The sequence below is a fragment of the Heterodontus francisci genome, chromosome 19 (assembly GCF_036365525.1).
Source record: "Heterodontus francisci isolate sHetFra1 chromosome 19, sHetFra1.hap1, whole genome shotgun sequence".
NCBI lineage: Eukaryota > Metazoa > Chordata > Chondrichthyes > Heterodontiformes > Heterodontidae > Heterodontus > Heterodontus francisci.
The window spans coordinates 71,057,600-71,073,231 of NC_090389.1; the positions used below are offsets into that span (position 1 = coordinate 71,057,600).

Consider the following 15,632-nt stretch of genomic DNA (forward strand, 5'->3'; position numbering starts at 1 on the left):
AGTAACTTTTTTTGTTAGATCAGTGAGGAATCAAGACTTGCTGTTCCAGGGTCCAAACCCAGCTGCTTTTCTTATGCTGCTTGTCCTTCCTCTCCTCTGCTACACCATGCTGCCAGCTCCAGCCAAGGTAATCATGTATGTATCGGGCTGCTGATGTGGGCCATTTCTAGTTCTAGTGCTTGCTTGTCTGCATTAGTGTGTGTGCATAAAAGCATAGAATACTGCCACTTGTACACAATATTCCAGCTGCTGGTACTGTACCAAATGCTTCTAGGTTCCTTTTAAAAGCTAGGTGGATTGATGGATACCTGAAAATTCTCGTTTAGTTTATGTTAGCGGGAATGAATGTGAAAGAATCATTCAACACTCTGGTCTGCTCCAAACATCAAACAGTTTATTGGGTTACGCCGGCGGGGAGTAGGTTACTGGGCAGTCCAGATTCCTCTCCACTGAACAAAAGAAAATCATCAATACTTACACTGTTTCAAACAGTGACTCAGCCCATCCCGGCTGAACACGGTCCAATCATAGTGATTATAGATTATATACATTGATTAGGAGAACCAATGAAATGGGTTACTAGGCATTGGGGGACTGCGTGGTCAGTTCATGCTGCTGGACAGCTAGGGGTTACTCATGCGTACATGTCTTCCAGATCCCCTGATTCACCGTTCTTGGGCCTTATGTATACATAACATCTTATCTTAACCTTGTTACAGGCTGGTATCTTTGTCGGCATTCCATAAAGGCATCGGCTAGAGGCCACTTGGTTAGACTCTGCTTAATCTATGCGAATCATCCCTTGTAAGGAATGTGGTCAAATTAGCTGAGTCCCATGGTGCCTTGCAAACATTTCATTGCTAGCTAGAAGTATATGTTATTAGTTAGTCACATAATATTTATTGCATGTGCCTCTGCCCTGGGAGTACACTTCAACAGTTTGTGTGGTCATAATTTATCAAATTCTTCTAGAAATATTTCACTGGCCTCCCCTTCCACATCTCGCTCATCACGATTCAGGAGCTTGGTAAATAGATGGACACGTTCCTTGTGTCTTTAATATCTAAAATGGTTGAGGTACCATTTTTGAGAGACTGTTCTATCTTTCAAGCAGCTGAACTCATCCCTCATTTTAAAACTTGTATGGCCAGCAAGTAAATCTGAAATCACTTACAACTCTATAAATGTATGAATCAAGTAAGCTAATTTCCCATGCAACCTACTGTTGTAAGTCCATTACGTTTTGTCTTTTAAAACCATAAATGTACATTTGACATTGGCTATTTGGCTTAGGAAGGATTTTGGATCATTTTAGAGCTGAATTTAACTTAATAACATCATACTGATACAAGAGGTTAAATCAGCTTCTGAGCCCGTAGGTTAGATTCGGCTGACATTAAGACAATCCAGTAAACATTCACATAATATGCTCGAATGGCTTCTTTCACATGATCTCAGCAGGGCTTTCATGGGTTTAATCAGGACTTTGGTTTGCCAGTCATGGATTATGGAGAGCTAGGGTATAGTTAAAAGTCAAATCTTTGGTTTCTTGTCTAATTGGGACAAGCAGACTGAGTTTGCAGAAAACTGGTATGCAAGATAGATGAAATGGGTGAAAGCACTTTGCTTAAGGCGAGAGTGACTAGTTTGAGATATTGTCATCAGAAAACTGAAATTAGAATTGTAGTCATGACCTCATTCTGTGCTGTATGATTCTGTTTGACCCATCGTAACTGTGACGGTTCTTTGAAGGAGCTATCCAATTAGTCTCATTCCCCTGCTCTTTCCCAATAGCCCTGAATTTATTTCCTTTTTCAAAGATGTATCCAATTTCCATTTGAAAGTTGCTATTAAATATGCTTCCACCATTCTTTCAGGCAGTGCATTCCAGTTCATAACGGCTCTCTGCCTTAAAAGAATTAATCTCATCTCCCCTTGGGTTCTCTGGTTATTGACCCTTCTACAGTGCCACAGTTCCTCACGACCTATTCAAAGACTGTCATAATTTTGAACACCTGTATTAAATCTCACCTTAACTTTCCAGAAATATGGAAAATTTACAGCATAGAAGGAAGTCATTTACCCATCTTGTCTGTGCCAGCTAATCAAGCTATCTAGCTATTGGCCTGTAGCTCTGCAGGCTACAGCAGTCCAAGTGTGTATTTTGGGGGGGACAGGTAGCATAGTGGTAACGTTCTTTCTTTGTTTGGCCTCCTTAGCTCAAGAGACAATGGGTAAGCGCCTGGAGGTGGTCAGTGGTTTGTGAAGCAGCGCCTGGAGTGGCTATAAAGGCCAATTCTAGAGTGACTGACTCTTCCACAGTTGCTGCAGATAAAATTGGTTGTCGGGGCTGTTACACAGTTGGTTCTCCCCTTGAGCTTCAGTCTTTGTTCCTGCCAACTGCGAAGTCTCTTCGACTCGCCACACTTTAGCCCCGCCTTTATGGCTGCCCACCAGCACTGGCGATCACTGGCAACTGACACCCACGACTTGTGATCAATGTCACAGGACTTCATGTCGCATTTGCAGATGTCTTTAAAGCGGAGACATGGACGGCCGGTGGGTCTGGTACTAGTGATGAGCTCGCTGTACAATGTGTCCTTGGGGTTCCTGCCATCTTCCTTGTGGCTCAATGGCTAAGCCATCTCAAGCACCGCTGGCTCAGTAGGGTGTATATGCTGGGGATGTTGGCCGCCTCGAGGACTTCTGTGTTGGAGATACGGTCCTGCCACCTGATGCCAAGGATTCTCCGGAGGCAGCAAAGATGGAATGAATTGAGATGCTGCTCTTGGCTGACATACGTTGTCCAGGCCTCGCTGCGGTAGAGCAAGGTACTGGGAACACAGGCTTGATACACTTGGACTTTTGTGTTCCGTGTCAGTGCGCCATTTTCCCACACTCTCTTGGCCAGTCTGGACATAGCAGTGGAAACCTTCCCCATGCACTTGTTGATTTCTGCATCGAGACAGGTTACTGGTGATAGTTGAGCCTAGGCAAGTGAACTCTTGAACCACTTCCAGAGCGTGGTCGCAGATATTGATGGATGGAGCATTTCTGACGTCCTGTCCCATGATTTGCGTTTTCGTAAGGCTGATGGTTAGTCCAAATTCGTTGCAGGCAGCCGCAATCCTGTCAATGAGTCTCTGCAGATGCTCTTCAGTATGAGATGTTGATGCAGCATCATCAGCAAAGAGGAGTTCCCTGATGAGGACTTTCCGTACTTTGGTCTTCGCTCTTCGGGCAAGGTTGAACAACCTGTCAGCTGATCTTGTGTGGAGGAAAATTCCTTCTTCTGAAGACTTGAACGCATGTGAGAGCAGCTGGGAGAAGAAGATCCCAAACAGTGTAGGTGCGAGAACACAGCCCTGTTTCACGTCACTCAGGTTAGGAAAGGGGTCCGATGAGGCGCCGCTATGCTGAATTGTGCCTTTCATATTGTCATGGAATGGAATGCTTAGCAGCTTTGGTGGACATCCGATCTTTGCTAGTAGTCTGAAGAGACCATGTCTGCTGACGAGGTCAAAGGCTTTGGTGAGATCAATGAAAGCAATGTAGAGGGGCATCTGTTGTTCGCGGCATTTCTCCTGTAGCTGGCGAAGGGAGAACAGCATGTCAATGGTGGATCTCTCTGCTCGAAAGCCACACTGTGCCTCAGGGTAGATACGCTCAGCCAGCTTCTGGAGCCTGTTTAAAGCGACTCGAGCGACTTCCCCACTATGCTGAGCAGGGAGATTCCACGGTAGTTGTTGCAGTCACCGCGGTCATTTTTGTTTTTAGAGGGTGATGATATTGGCATCGCGCATGTCCTGTGGTACTGCTCCCTCGTCTCAGCACAGGCAAAGCAGTTTGTAGAGTGCTGAAAGTGTAGCAGGCTTGGCACTCTTGATTATTTCAGGGGTAATGCCGTCCTTCCCAGGGGATTTTCCGCTGTGTAGAGAATCAATGGCATCACTGAGTTCTGATTTTGTTGGCTGTACGCCCAGCTCATCCATGACTGGCAGAGACTGGGCTGCATAGAGGGCGGTCTCGGTGACAATATTCTCCCTGGAGTACAGTTCTAGGTAGTGCTCCACCCAGCGGTCCATTTGCTTGTGTTGGTCAGTGATTGTGTCCCCTGATTTAGATTTGAGAGGGGGCGATCTTCCTGATAGTTGGCCCAAAAGCTCTCTTAATGCCATCATACATTCCTCTGATGTTTCCGGTGTCGGAGGCCAGCTGAATATGACTACATAGGTGTTGCCAGTAGTCATTTGCACAGCGCCTGGCTGTTCTTTGTGCAGCGCTTCTGGCAGCTTTAAGTGCTACAGATGCTAACTCGCTGGGGGCTTTCTTGTAGTTCAGCAGTGTAATGCGCTTAGCGCTATGACAGGTTCCAGCTCTTCAAAGTGAGATTGAAACCAGTCTGCATTCTGCTTCACACGTTTGCCATAGATGGTCATTGCTGATTCATAGACGGCGTCTCTGATGTGGGCCCACCTGGTCTCTGCATCCCCTGTTTTGAAGGGCTTTTTCAAGTGAATTTAGAAATTGTGTAACAGCTGTGGATAAGAAATTCTGCTAGTGTTGATGTGCGGGCGGCCCTTCTGCTTGGAGTGATGCAGCTTCTTTGGTTTGAGTCTAACCTTGCTGTACACCAGGGAGTGGTCGGTGTCACAGTCCGCACAGTGGAAGCTGTGTGTGATCTGAACGCTGTTTAAAGAGGCTCGCCTTGTGACGATGAGGTCCAGCTGGTGCCAACGACGTGATCTTGGGTGCCTCCAAGAAACCTGGTGAAAGGGTTTAGTATGAAAGAATGAGTTGGTGATGCAGAGGTTGTGATAGGTACACAACTCAAGCAGTCTCTGTCCATTCTCATTCATCCTTCCAATGCCATAGCGTCCAAGGCAGGAGGGCCATGAGTCATGGTCGGCCCCAACCCTGGCATTAAAGTCCCCCAGCAGGGGATGCTACTAATGATATTATGGAGCTCCTCGTAGAACTGATCTTTAGCTTCAGGTGGGGAGCAGAATGTTGGAGCATAGATGCTGAGTAGGTGTACTGGACCAGAGGCGGTGAGCAGTCTGATGGACAGTATGCGTTCCGAGCTATTTGAAGGTGGCTCTATCGTGCTGAGCAATGAGTTTCTGATGGCGAAGCCCACTCCATGCTGTCTTGGTTCTTCAGGATCCCTACCCTGCCCAAAGAAGGTGTAGTCCTGCTCTCACCACCTCCTCCCACCGGCATCCATCTATCCCTGAGCAGGGGCCCGAACAACCCCACTGCCTTGTGGGCGTCTCAGGAGAGACCAAGGCTAAGGGAGTAAACCCTAACAGAAAATCTGGAGTGGAACCCCGAAGGTGGTCATGTGTCACCTTTTGGCATGTTCCCGGCAGTTCCTGCAGCCATACTGGTGCCAAACATCGTGCACTGCACTCCTTTGGACCCCACCAGGGAGGCCGAGAGGGGGGTTTTGACGCTTGGGCAACTCACAACCTCCATACATCCGCCCAGGCATGCGCCATGGAGAGGTCACTCCATAGTTACCTCACAGCGCCAAAACAACATGGAAGGCAGCAGTTACAGGTTATAAGTTTAGCTCCGTTGACGTAGAGATTGGGCGCCACGGGTTGCCTTTGTCGGTGGGAGAGGTCATCGCACCTCACTGGACAGCTACCGCCCGCCTCAAACCAGGCAGCCCCAGGTCAGTAAGGTTCTGTCCCGCCACAGTCCACCTGCTTCAATGGGTGCTTGGAGCTCAGGGTCATTGCCCAACAAGTGGACTGCAACACCGCACCAAACAGCACGACAAAAAAAGGAAAGAAGGTACCAGCCCTTTGTTTTGCAAGCTGGAACGTCATAACTATGTGCCCTGGCCTGTCGGAAGACCTTACACAAATCAACGATTCTCGGAAGACCGCCATCATTAACAACGAGCTCAGTAGACTCAATGTGGACATTGCAGCACTTCAGGAGACACTCCTCCTTGCGAGTGGATCTCTAAGAGAGCAAGTGGTAATGTTACTGGACTAGTAATCCAGAGACCCATACAAATGCTTCGGTGACATGAGTTCAGATCCCACCACTGCAGTTGGGGACTTTAAATTCAGTTAATTAATAAATGGGGAATAGAATGCTGTCTCATTCATCATCATGTAACTACGGGACTGTCGTAAAAACCCACCTGATTCATATATGTCCTTCAGTGAAAGAAATCTGCCATCCTTGCCTAGTCTGGCCCATATGTGACTCCAGTCCCATAGCAACATGATTGACTCTTACTGTCCTCTGAAATGGCCGAGCAAGGCATTCAGTTGTATTAAACCACTACCAAAACGTCAAATAATAAAACAGGATGTACCACCTGGCATTGACTTGGGCATCAGAAATGACAAAGGCACACCCTGCCCAGTGTACCTAGCAAACTCCTCCTAACCAGCATCTGCAGACTTGGGCCAAAATTGGGAGAGCTGTCCCACAGACTAGCCAAGCAACAACCTGTCTTAGTCATACTCTCAGAATCATACCTTTACAGCCAAGGTTCCAGACTTCTCTATCACGATTCCTGGGTATGTCTTGTCCCACTGGAGTGGAGGCACACCGCTATACAGTCAGGAGGGAGTGGCCCTGAGTTCTCAACCTTTACCCTGGACCCTATGGAGTCTCATGGCATCAGGTCAAATGTGGGTAAGGAAACCTCTTGCTGATTACCACCTACATCTCTTCCTTAGCTGATGAATCAGTGCTCCTCCATGTTGAACGCTAATTGGAATAATCACTGAGGATAGCAAGAGCACAGAATGTAATCTGGGTGGGGGACCTCATGTCCATCACCAAGAGTGGCTTGGTAATGCTACTACTGACCAAACTGGCTGAGTCCTGAAGGAGTTGGCTGCCAGATTGGGCCTGTGGTGGTGGGTAGTGAGAGAATCAACAAGAGGGGAAAAACCTACTTGACCTCGTCCTCGCACACCTGGCTGTCACAGATGCATCTGTCCATGACAATATTGGTAAGCGTGATCACCGTACAGTCCTTATGGAGATGAAGTTCTGTCTTCACACTGAGGACATGCTGCATTGTGTTGTGTGGCATTACCATTGTGTTTAGTGGGATAGACTTGGAACACATCTAGCAGTTCAAAACTGGACATCTATGAGGCGCTGTGGGCCATCAGCAGCAGAATTGTATTCAACCACGATCTGTAATTTCATGATCTGGCATGTCCTCCACTCTACCATTACCATCAAGCCACGGGATCAACCTTGGTTCAATGAGGAGTGTAGGAGAGCATGCCAGGAGCAGCACCAGGCAAACCTAAAAATAAGGTTCTAACCTGGTGCAGCTGCAACACAAGACTGCAAGCATGCTAAACAGCGGAAGCAGCATGCTATAGACGGAGCTAAGCGATCCCAAAACCAATAGATCTGATCAAAGCTCTGCAGTCCTGCCATATCCAGCCGTGAATGGTGGTGGACAATTAAACAACTCACCGGTGGAGGAGGCTCCACAAATATCCGCATCTTCAATGATGGGGGAGCCCAGCACATCAGGGCAAAAGAAAGCCTGGAGCATTTGCACTCATCTTCAGCCGGAAGTGCCAAGTGGATGATCCATCTTGGCTTCCTCCTTGGGTTCCCACCATCATAGATGGCAGTCTTCAGAAAATTCGATTCACTCCATGTGATAGCAAGAAACCTCTGAAGGCACTGGATACAGCAAAGGCTATGCGCACTGACAGCATCCCAGCTGTAGTACTCCAGAGCTAGCTTCGTCCTTAGCCAAAATACTCCTCTACAGTTACAATACAGGCATCTATTCAACCATGTGGAAGATTGCCTAGGTTTATGCTGTCCACACAAGGCAGGACAAATCCAATTGAACCAATTACCACCCCATTAGTCTTCTCTCAGTCATCTGCAAAGTGATGGAAGGTATCGTCGACAGTGCTATCAAGCAGCACTTACTCAGAAATAACTTAACTGATGCTCAGTTTGGGTTCCATTGGGTCTACTCCGCTCCACACCTTATTACAGCCTTGGTCCAAACATGGACAGAAGAGGTGAGGTGAGAGTTGATTACCCTTGACACCAAGGCAGCATTTAACAGTGTGTAGCATCAAGAAGCTTTAGCAAAGTTCAAGTCAATGGGAATCGGGGAAAAAAGTCTCCACTGGTTGGAGTCATACCTAGCACAAATGAAGATGATTGTGGTTGGTGGACTCCAATCATCTCAGCCCCAGGACATTGCTGCAGGAGTTCCACCAGGGTAGTGTCCTAAGCCATACTATCTTCAGCTGCTTCATTTAATGACCTTCCCACAACATAAGGTCAGAAGTGGGGATGTTCGCTGATTGCACAGTGTTCAGTACCATTCGTAACTCCTCAGATACAGAAACAATCGGTTCCCTCATCCAGCAAGACCTGGACAGCATTCAGACTTGGGCTGATAAGTGGCAAGTGACATTTGCGCCACCAAAGTGCCAGGCAATGACCATCTCCAACAAGAGAATCTGACCATATCCTTTTGACATTGAACGGTTTCTAAGATTTTGCTTAGGGGGACCAAGAAACTGATATAGAAAGGGAGAATAGAATATGTAATCTAGCAAACATAAAAACAGAATGTAAAAGCTTCTATAGGTACGTAAAAAGGAAACATTTGGCTCCGACAAAAGTGGGCAGAGTCAGGGGAATTTATAATGGGGAATAGAGAAATGGCAGAGAAGCTAAATGATTATGCCTGTCTTCACTGAGGAAGATGCAAGAAATCTCCCAGAATTAGAGATACAAATCACCAGGGAGAATGAGGGATTGAAGGAAATTAGTATTCGTAAGAAGGTTGTATTGGAGAAATTAATGGGGCTGAAGGGTGCAGAGGAGATTAACCAGGATGTTGCCTGGGCTGGAGCATTTCAGCTATGAAGAGAGACTGGATAGGCTAGGGTTGTTTTCTTTAGAGCAGAGAAGGCTGAAGGGGGACCTGATTGAGGTATACAAGATTATGAGGGGCATAGATAGGAAAAAAAAATGTTCCCTTAGTGGAGGTGTCAATAACCAGGGGGCATAGATTTAAAGTAAGGGTCAAGAGGTTTAGAGGGGATTTGAGGAATTTTTTTTTCACCCAGAGGGTGGTTGGAATCTGGAACACATTGCCTGAAGGGATGGTAGAGGCAAGAACCCTGACGACATTTAAGAGGTATTTAGATGAGCACTTGAAGCGCCATGGCATACAAGGCTATGGGCCAAGTGCTGGAAAATGGGATTAGAATGGATAGGCTTGATGGCCGGCATGGACACGGTGGGCCGAAAGGCCTGTTTCTGTGCTGTATAACTCTATGACTCTATGACAAGATGAGCTCGGAGAGGGCATGACCACGATCTCGTCACTTATTCTTGGAGGTGAGGGTGGAGGAAACCGGGAAGAGAGGTTTAAGAAAACAGTTTGTAATAGTGGAAAGAAGCTGAGGGTTATCTTTACATTAGTAAACCTGAGGATTGGAAGGATTTTTGAAAACAGCAAAGGAGGACCAAGAAACTGATAAAGAAAGGGAGAATTGAATATGAATGTATACTAGCAAAAACAATAAAAACGGACTGTAAAAGCTTCTATAGGTATGTAAAAAGGAAGTTGTTTTTATTTCAGATTTCCAGCATCCACAGTATTTTGCTTTTATTGTAAAAAGGAAATGTTTGGCTAAGACAAATGTGGGTCCATTACAGGCAGAGTCAGGAGATTTTATAATGAGGAATAGAGAAATGGCAGAGAAGCTAAATGCTTACTTTGTGTCTGTCTTCACTGAGAAAGGTACAAGAAATCGCCCAAAATTAGAGATCCAAGGGAATAGGAAGAATGAGGAATTGAAGGAAATTAGTATTGGTAAGAAGGTTGCATTGGATAAATTTGCTGAAGGTTGATAAGTCCCCAGGACCTAATAGTCTACATCCCAGAATGTTGAAAGAGGTAACTATGGAGCTAGTGGATGCATTGGTGATCATCTTCCAGAATCTATAGAATTTTGGAATGATTCCTGCAGATTGGAAGGTAGCAAATGTTATCCCACTATTTAAGAAGGGAGGGAGAGAGAGAAAACGGGGAACTTCTAGACCTGTTAGCCTTACATCAGTAGTAGGGAAAATGTTAGAATCTATTCTAAAGGATGTGATAAATTGACACTCATAATAATCTGATTGGGCATAGTCAACATAGATTTATGAATGGGAAATCATGTTTGACAAACCTGTTGGAGATTTTTGAGAATGTTACTAACAGATTTGATAAAGGGGAGTTGGTTGACGTGGTATACTTGGATTTTTCAGAAGGCTTTTGATAAAGTCCTCCACATGAGGTTGGTGAGCAAAATTAAAGCACATGGGTTAGGAGGTAATATACTGGCATGGATTAAGGATTGGTTGACGGGCAGAAAGCAGAGAGTAGGAATCAATGGATCATTCTCGCGTTGGCAGGCAGTGACTGTTGGGGTACCGCCAGGATCAGTACTTGAGGCCCCAGCTATTCACAATATATATGAATGATTTCGATGTGGGGACCAAATATAACAATTCCAAATTCACAGATAACACAAAACTAGTTGGGAATGTGTGTGTTGTGAGGAAGATGCAAAGTGGCTTCAGGGGGATTTGGACAGACTTGGTGAGCGGGCAAGAACGTGGCAGATGAAATATGATGTGGAAAAATGTGAGGTTATCCATTTTGGTAGGAGGAATACATGTGCAAAGTATTTCTTAAATGGTAAGAGATTAGAAAGTGTAGATGCACAAAGGGTGTCCTTGTCAATAAGTCACTGAAAGCTAACATGCAGGTGCAGCAAGCAATTAAAAAGGCTAATGGTATGTTGGCCTTTATTGCAAGAATATTTAAGTACAGGAGTAGTGAAGTCTTGCTTCAATTGTATAGAACCTTGGTTCGACCGCACCTTGAGTACTGTGTGCAGTTTTGGTCCCCTTACCTGAGGAAGGATATTATTGCCATGGAGGGAGGAGTGCAATGACGGTTTGCCAGACTTGTTCCTGGGATGGTGGGACTGTCCTATGAAGAGATTGTGGAAATTGGGCCTGTAATAAAGCCTGGCTACCCGACCCAAACCCAACTACATGTCTGGGTCGGGTCTGTATTCGGCGTTCAGCATTCGGAGTCGGGCTGGATTGTACTGTTTTGTTTTGTTTTGTTTTAGTCTATGATCTTTTTCTGTTTCAAAAATATGTTTGTTATTTTCCAGTCAGGTCGGGCATTTAAAAAAAAATTAAAGGACTTGGGTTCGGGTTGGCTGTTGTCGGGTCAGGCCCAGGTCGGGTTTTAATTTTATACCCGAGCCAGCTTTAGCCTGTAATTCTTGAGTTTCAAAGAATGAGAGGTGATCTCATTGAAGCCTACAAAATACTTAAAGGGATAGACAGGGTAGATGCAGCTAAGATGTTTCTCTTAGTTAGGGATTCTAGAATCAGGGGTCACAATTTCAAAATAAGGGGGAAGCCACTTAGGACAGAGATGACGAGAAATTTCTTTACTCAGAGGTTTGTGAATCTTTGGAATTCTGTACCCCCAGAGGGCTGTGGAAGCTCGGTCATTGAGTATGTTTTAAAGTAGAGATTGACAGATTTCTAAATACCAGTGACCTAAAGGGATATGGGGATAGTGTGAGGAAAAAGGCATTGAAGTGGATGATCAGCCATGATTGTATTGAATGGTGAAGCAGGCTCGATGGACTGAATGGCCTGCTCCTCCTATGTTCCCAGGTCTGCTACCTATCATGTACATTGCTCAAATTCCTGTACTACTATTGATTTGTTAGTATTTCCTTTCGCTACTCCTGGCTAAGTCTTTTCCACATACTGTGCTATTTTCTCCACCATCCTCTCTCCATCCGGACTCCTAGTCAGAGAACATGAGTTTGAATCTCAACAGTTGGATGCCATCGTTTGGACTTGTAAAATGCTTCCTTCTGAGAGAGACAGGGGCTCCCTTAGTTTAATGAAGTGACTTGCTTGGTTTCTGCTGAGACTCTTGTGATTCAAACACCTCAGATGAATGAAGGAGTGATGGTAATTTATTCCATTTTTTTTTTTGTTTTCTTCCTTGCTTCCTCTCCTTCAAGCACCCTCCAAAAATGCTTTACTGTGCTCTTGAATATGGTGTTTTACAGGTATTAGCTTCCTCTGGTAACTTGCCTGAATGATCATTATTCATGTGTGTGCCTGAACAGTGGATATTTGTGGGCTGTTCATTTGCGGGGGGGGGGGGGGGGGGTGACACTTGAGCTTGTTGATGCTTAGGTGTCAGCCATGGCTTAATGGGTAGCACTCTCCTCTGAGTCAGAAGGTTGTGGGTTCAAGTTCCACTTTCGGACTTGTGTACAAAAATCAAGGCTGACACTCGAGTGCAGTACTGAGGGAGTGCTGCACTGCTCGAGGTGCTGACTTTCAGATGAGACCAAGGCCTCTGCCCTTTCAGGTTTGATATAATCAATCCCACACCACTATTTTGAAGAACATCAGGGGAGTTACCCCAGTGTCCTGACCAATGTTTATCCCTCAATTAACATCACAAAAAACAGATTATCTGATCATCATCACATTGATATTTGTGGGAGTTTGCTATGTGCAAATTGGCTGCCGCATTCCCTACATTACAACAGAGACTACACTTCAAAAGTACTTCATTAGCTGTAAAGTGCTTTGGGATGTCTGGTGTTTGTGAAAGACACTATATAAATGCAAGTCTTTTCTTCTTTTATGGTAGATAGCTGCACATATATACCTCAGCAGTGCTGACGAAGCTGGGGAACTGTTTCTTTAAAAGTATTTTTTTTGTTGTTGACCCTGTGGCAATTGTTAAACTGTACATTACAGCCATTGGTGGAGTTTTCATTTCTGTTTTAAATTATATCACCAAGATTAAATTAATTTTTAATGCATTTGAATTGGTCCTTGAATACAGAAGATTCCTGTGTGCCTGTAAAGGGTTTAGGGCATTGCTGCTATTTTTGCATAAAATTTAAATGTTAGTTTTGTATTGGAGAATCTTAAAGGTAATGTGACCAAGCTCATTAATTATATTTTGAAAATACCATTTCAGAATACAATCGTGCAGCTAAGAGAAACCCTCCAGTGAAATAATAAAAGGAAACGTTTGATGCTTATTGGCTACATACCCAATCTGTGATTCCAATTTTGCTATTAATGAATAATTCCAGATTTTCCCTTCTATTGCAGAAATAAGTACTAAATCAGCCCTAGTCAGCAATCTACATCAAAATGATAGTTTGACTCCTATGACTTCTACAATTACCCAGGAATGCTCTGACACAGCAAATATGTATGAAACCAAGAGCAAGGTAATGTAATTGCGCCCATTTCAAAGTTGATTGCTAATTGGTAGAAATTGAAAAGTGCTGCATTGATTTTGCAGATTACATTTTGAAATGTCATTTCTTTGTGCAGTGAGAATGTTGATTATATGCATGTCTCCTATCTGTTAATGCCTCATGAAATCCCTGCAACTCAGGAAGAATATATTGGCCTTGAAAGGGGTGCAGCGCAGATTCACCAGAATGGTACTGGGGTGAAAAGGGGTATTCACTCTCGTATATAAAGATTAAGGGATGATATAGTTGGTTGTTTACGATTTGGTAGGGTAGTTAGAAAAAAAAAAGTATTTCCTCTGGTGGGGACACCAGAACAAGAGGGCATAACCTTACAATTAGACTTGAGCTGTTCAGGTGTGATAGGAACCGCTTTTTCACACAAGGGTAGTGGAAATCTGAAACTCTCTTTTTCTCCCCCGCAAAAAAAAAAACTTGAGACTAGGTCAATTTGAAAATTCCAAAAATTATGATAGATTTTTTGTTATGCAAGGGTGTTGAGGGATATGAAACCAGAATGGGTAAATGGAGCTAAGATACGTATCAGCCATAATCTAATTAAATGGTGAATCAGTATCAAGAGCTGAATCCCTAATTAGGTTCCTGTAAGTGAAGACAAGTGAGCTCTAATTCTGTTCAGTAACTGGTCAATTTTGTTTTCTCTTCATTCCCGCATCTTTGGAGCAGCTAAGTCCTTTGCTTAGCACCTTTTCTGAAGATAGGTTGAGGACAAGAAATCCTGGCACTGAAGCAGTGTCCCACTGTGTCCCACAGCAATTTGCTGTGCCACTGAATCACATTTTCACATCACTTTTTTGAATGGTTACAGTAATTGCACATACCAATTGCTTTTGTCTCAGCTCAACCTGATCAAAAGCATTAGTGGTGAACAATTTTGTTTACTTTGATTCATTTCAAACCTCCCCCAGCGATATGCATGAAGTAAAATTTGACTAAAATCTTTTACTTTTTCAAATTGTAGAACTACTGTATAACTATTACTGAATTTTCACAGTCTAAAATATATGGCACATATGTGCCTGTGCAGGCTCTCTGAAGGAGCTAACCACTTCCATGTTCCATCCCTTTTTCTCATACCCTTTCAAATATTTATCCTCTTTGTCTCTAAAAGCTGTCGACCACCGTTTCTGATGAGGCATTTCATATCCTAACAACCTATTGTATTTCAAAAAAGCTGTTCGGCCCTTTGTTCATTTGCTGCTGATCTTCTGTTATGGATTGCTAAATAGAAGAATTAGTTTTCCCAGTTGACTTTATCAAAGCCCTTTATAATTTTGAACACCTCAGAATCTCCCCTTAATCTTCTCTGCTCTAAGGAAAAGAGCCAAGTTTCTCGACTGTAATAACTAAAACCTCTCATTGTCAAAATTATACCAAGGATCTCTTCTGCACCCTCTCATGATCTTGACATCTTTCCTAAAGTAGGGGGCCCAAAACTGGGCATACTATTCTAACAGGAGTCTAATCAGTGATTTCTCTCAATTTAGCCTTATCTCTGATTTTGTCCTGTGTGTTCTGATTTTATATTACTTAAATTGTATAAACAACTTTCTATCCAGTTTATCACATTCCTTTTAGTACCATGTTCCTTAATTCTATTAATCAGCTTCCTTTACAGCACCTTTTATTAAAATTGGTAGTGGTAACCTTTGGAATCACATGTCCAAAGGATTGAGCGGCGTGTATAGCACACTACTACAATACATTACTGGAGTATATCCGCCTTTGTCTGTACTTTCTACTTTCCCATGTGGGGAGAGAATCTGAGAGCAAATTGATTAGAGAACCCCTCTCATACTTGCTTGGCTCTCGATAAATAGAGAAATATGCATGGGAAGAGGTGAAAAAAGCAGGGAGGGGCTGGTTGAGGGAAACCGTTAAATGCAACAAGTTTTTTTTTTCTTTAATTGAAAGTAATTTGAATCCAAATTTTGAAATTATAGTTGATTTTCATTTGTTTGAATTTTATTTAAGGTTGCAAATCAGGAGATAAGATCTGTGAAGGAATCAATTGAGGAATATCCTGACTGCTCACGTACGAGGTATGGCATTCCTGTGTTGCTGTAAGTATCAGTATGTAGTGGTGGGTAGGAGTGATTTAATTCTTATCTTGTAAAGGTGGGTAGATGTTTTTTGATTGAAATTTTAACTTTAGGAGTTTTCAAATTGCTTTTATGCACTTGACATAGTCTTTTAGTTTGTTGGTTTCATCTCAGAACAGGCCCACTTTGTACTTCAGCAGTAGATAGAAGTGTT

General features: G+C 43.9%; 1 protein-coding gene across 9 annotated transcripts in view; it reads left to right on the forward strand.

The window, feature by feature from the left end:
• nisch (nischarin) overlaps positions 1–15,632 on the forward strand; it is a 71,409-nt gene that overhangs the window by 40,605 nt on the left and 15,172 nt on the right. For 7 of the 9 annotated variants that reach the window (XR_010976988.1, XM_068051899.1, XM_068051900.1 and 4 more), the window contains 3 exons: positions 19–127; positions 13,207–13,328; positions 15,351–15,418. Coding sequence is in view for 8 of the 9 variants with exons in the window: in XM_068051899.1 (XP_067908000.1) it covers positions 19–127; positions 13,207–13,328; positions 15,351–15,418 (299 nt within the window). In the remaining variant the exon portion in view is untranslated. Of the gene's footprint in view, positions 1–18; positions 136–13,206; positions 13,329–15,350; positions 15,419–15,632 lie in introns of those variants that run through there. The other 2 variants (XM_068051906.1, XM_068051907.1) reach the window with 2 other exon arrangements.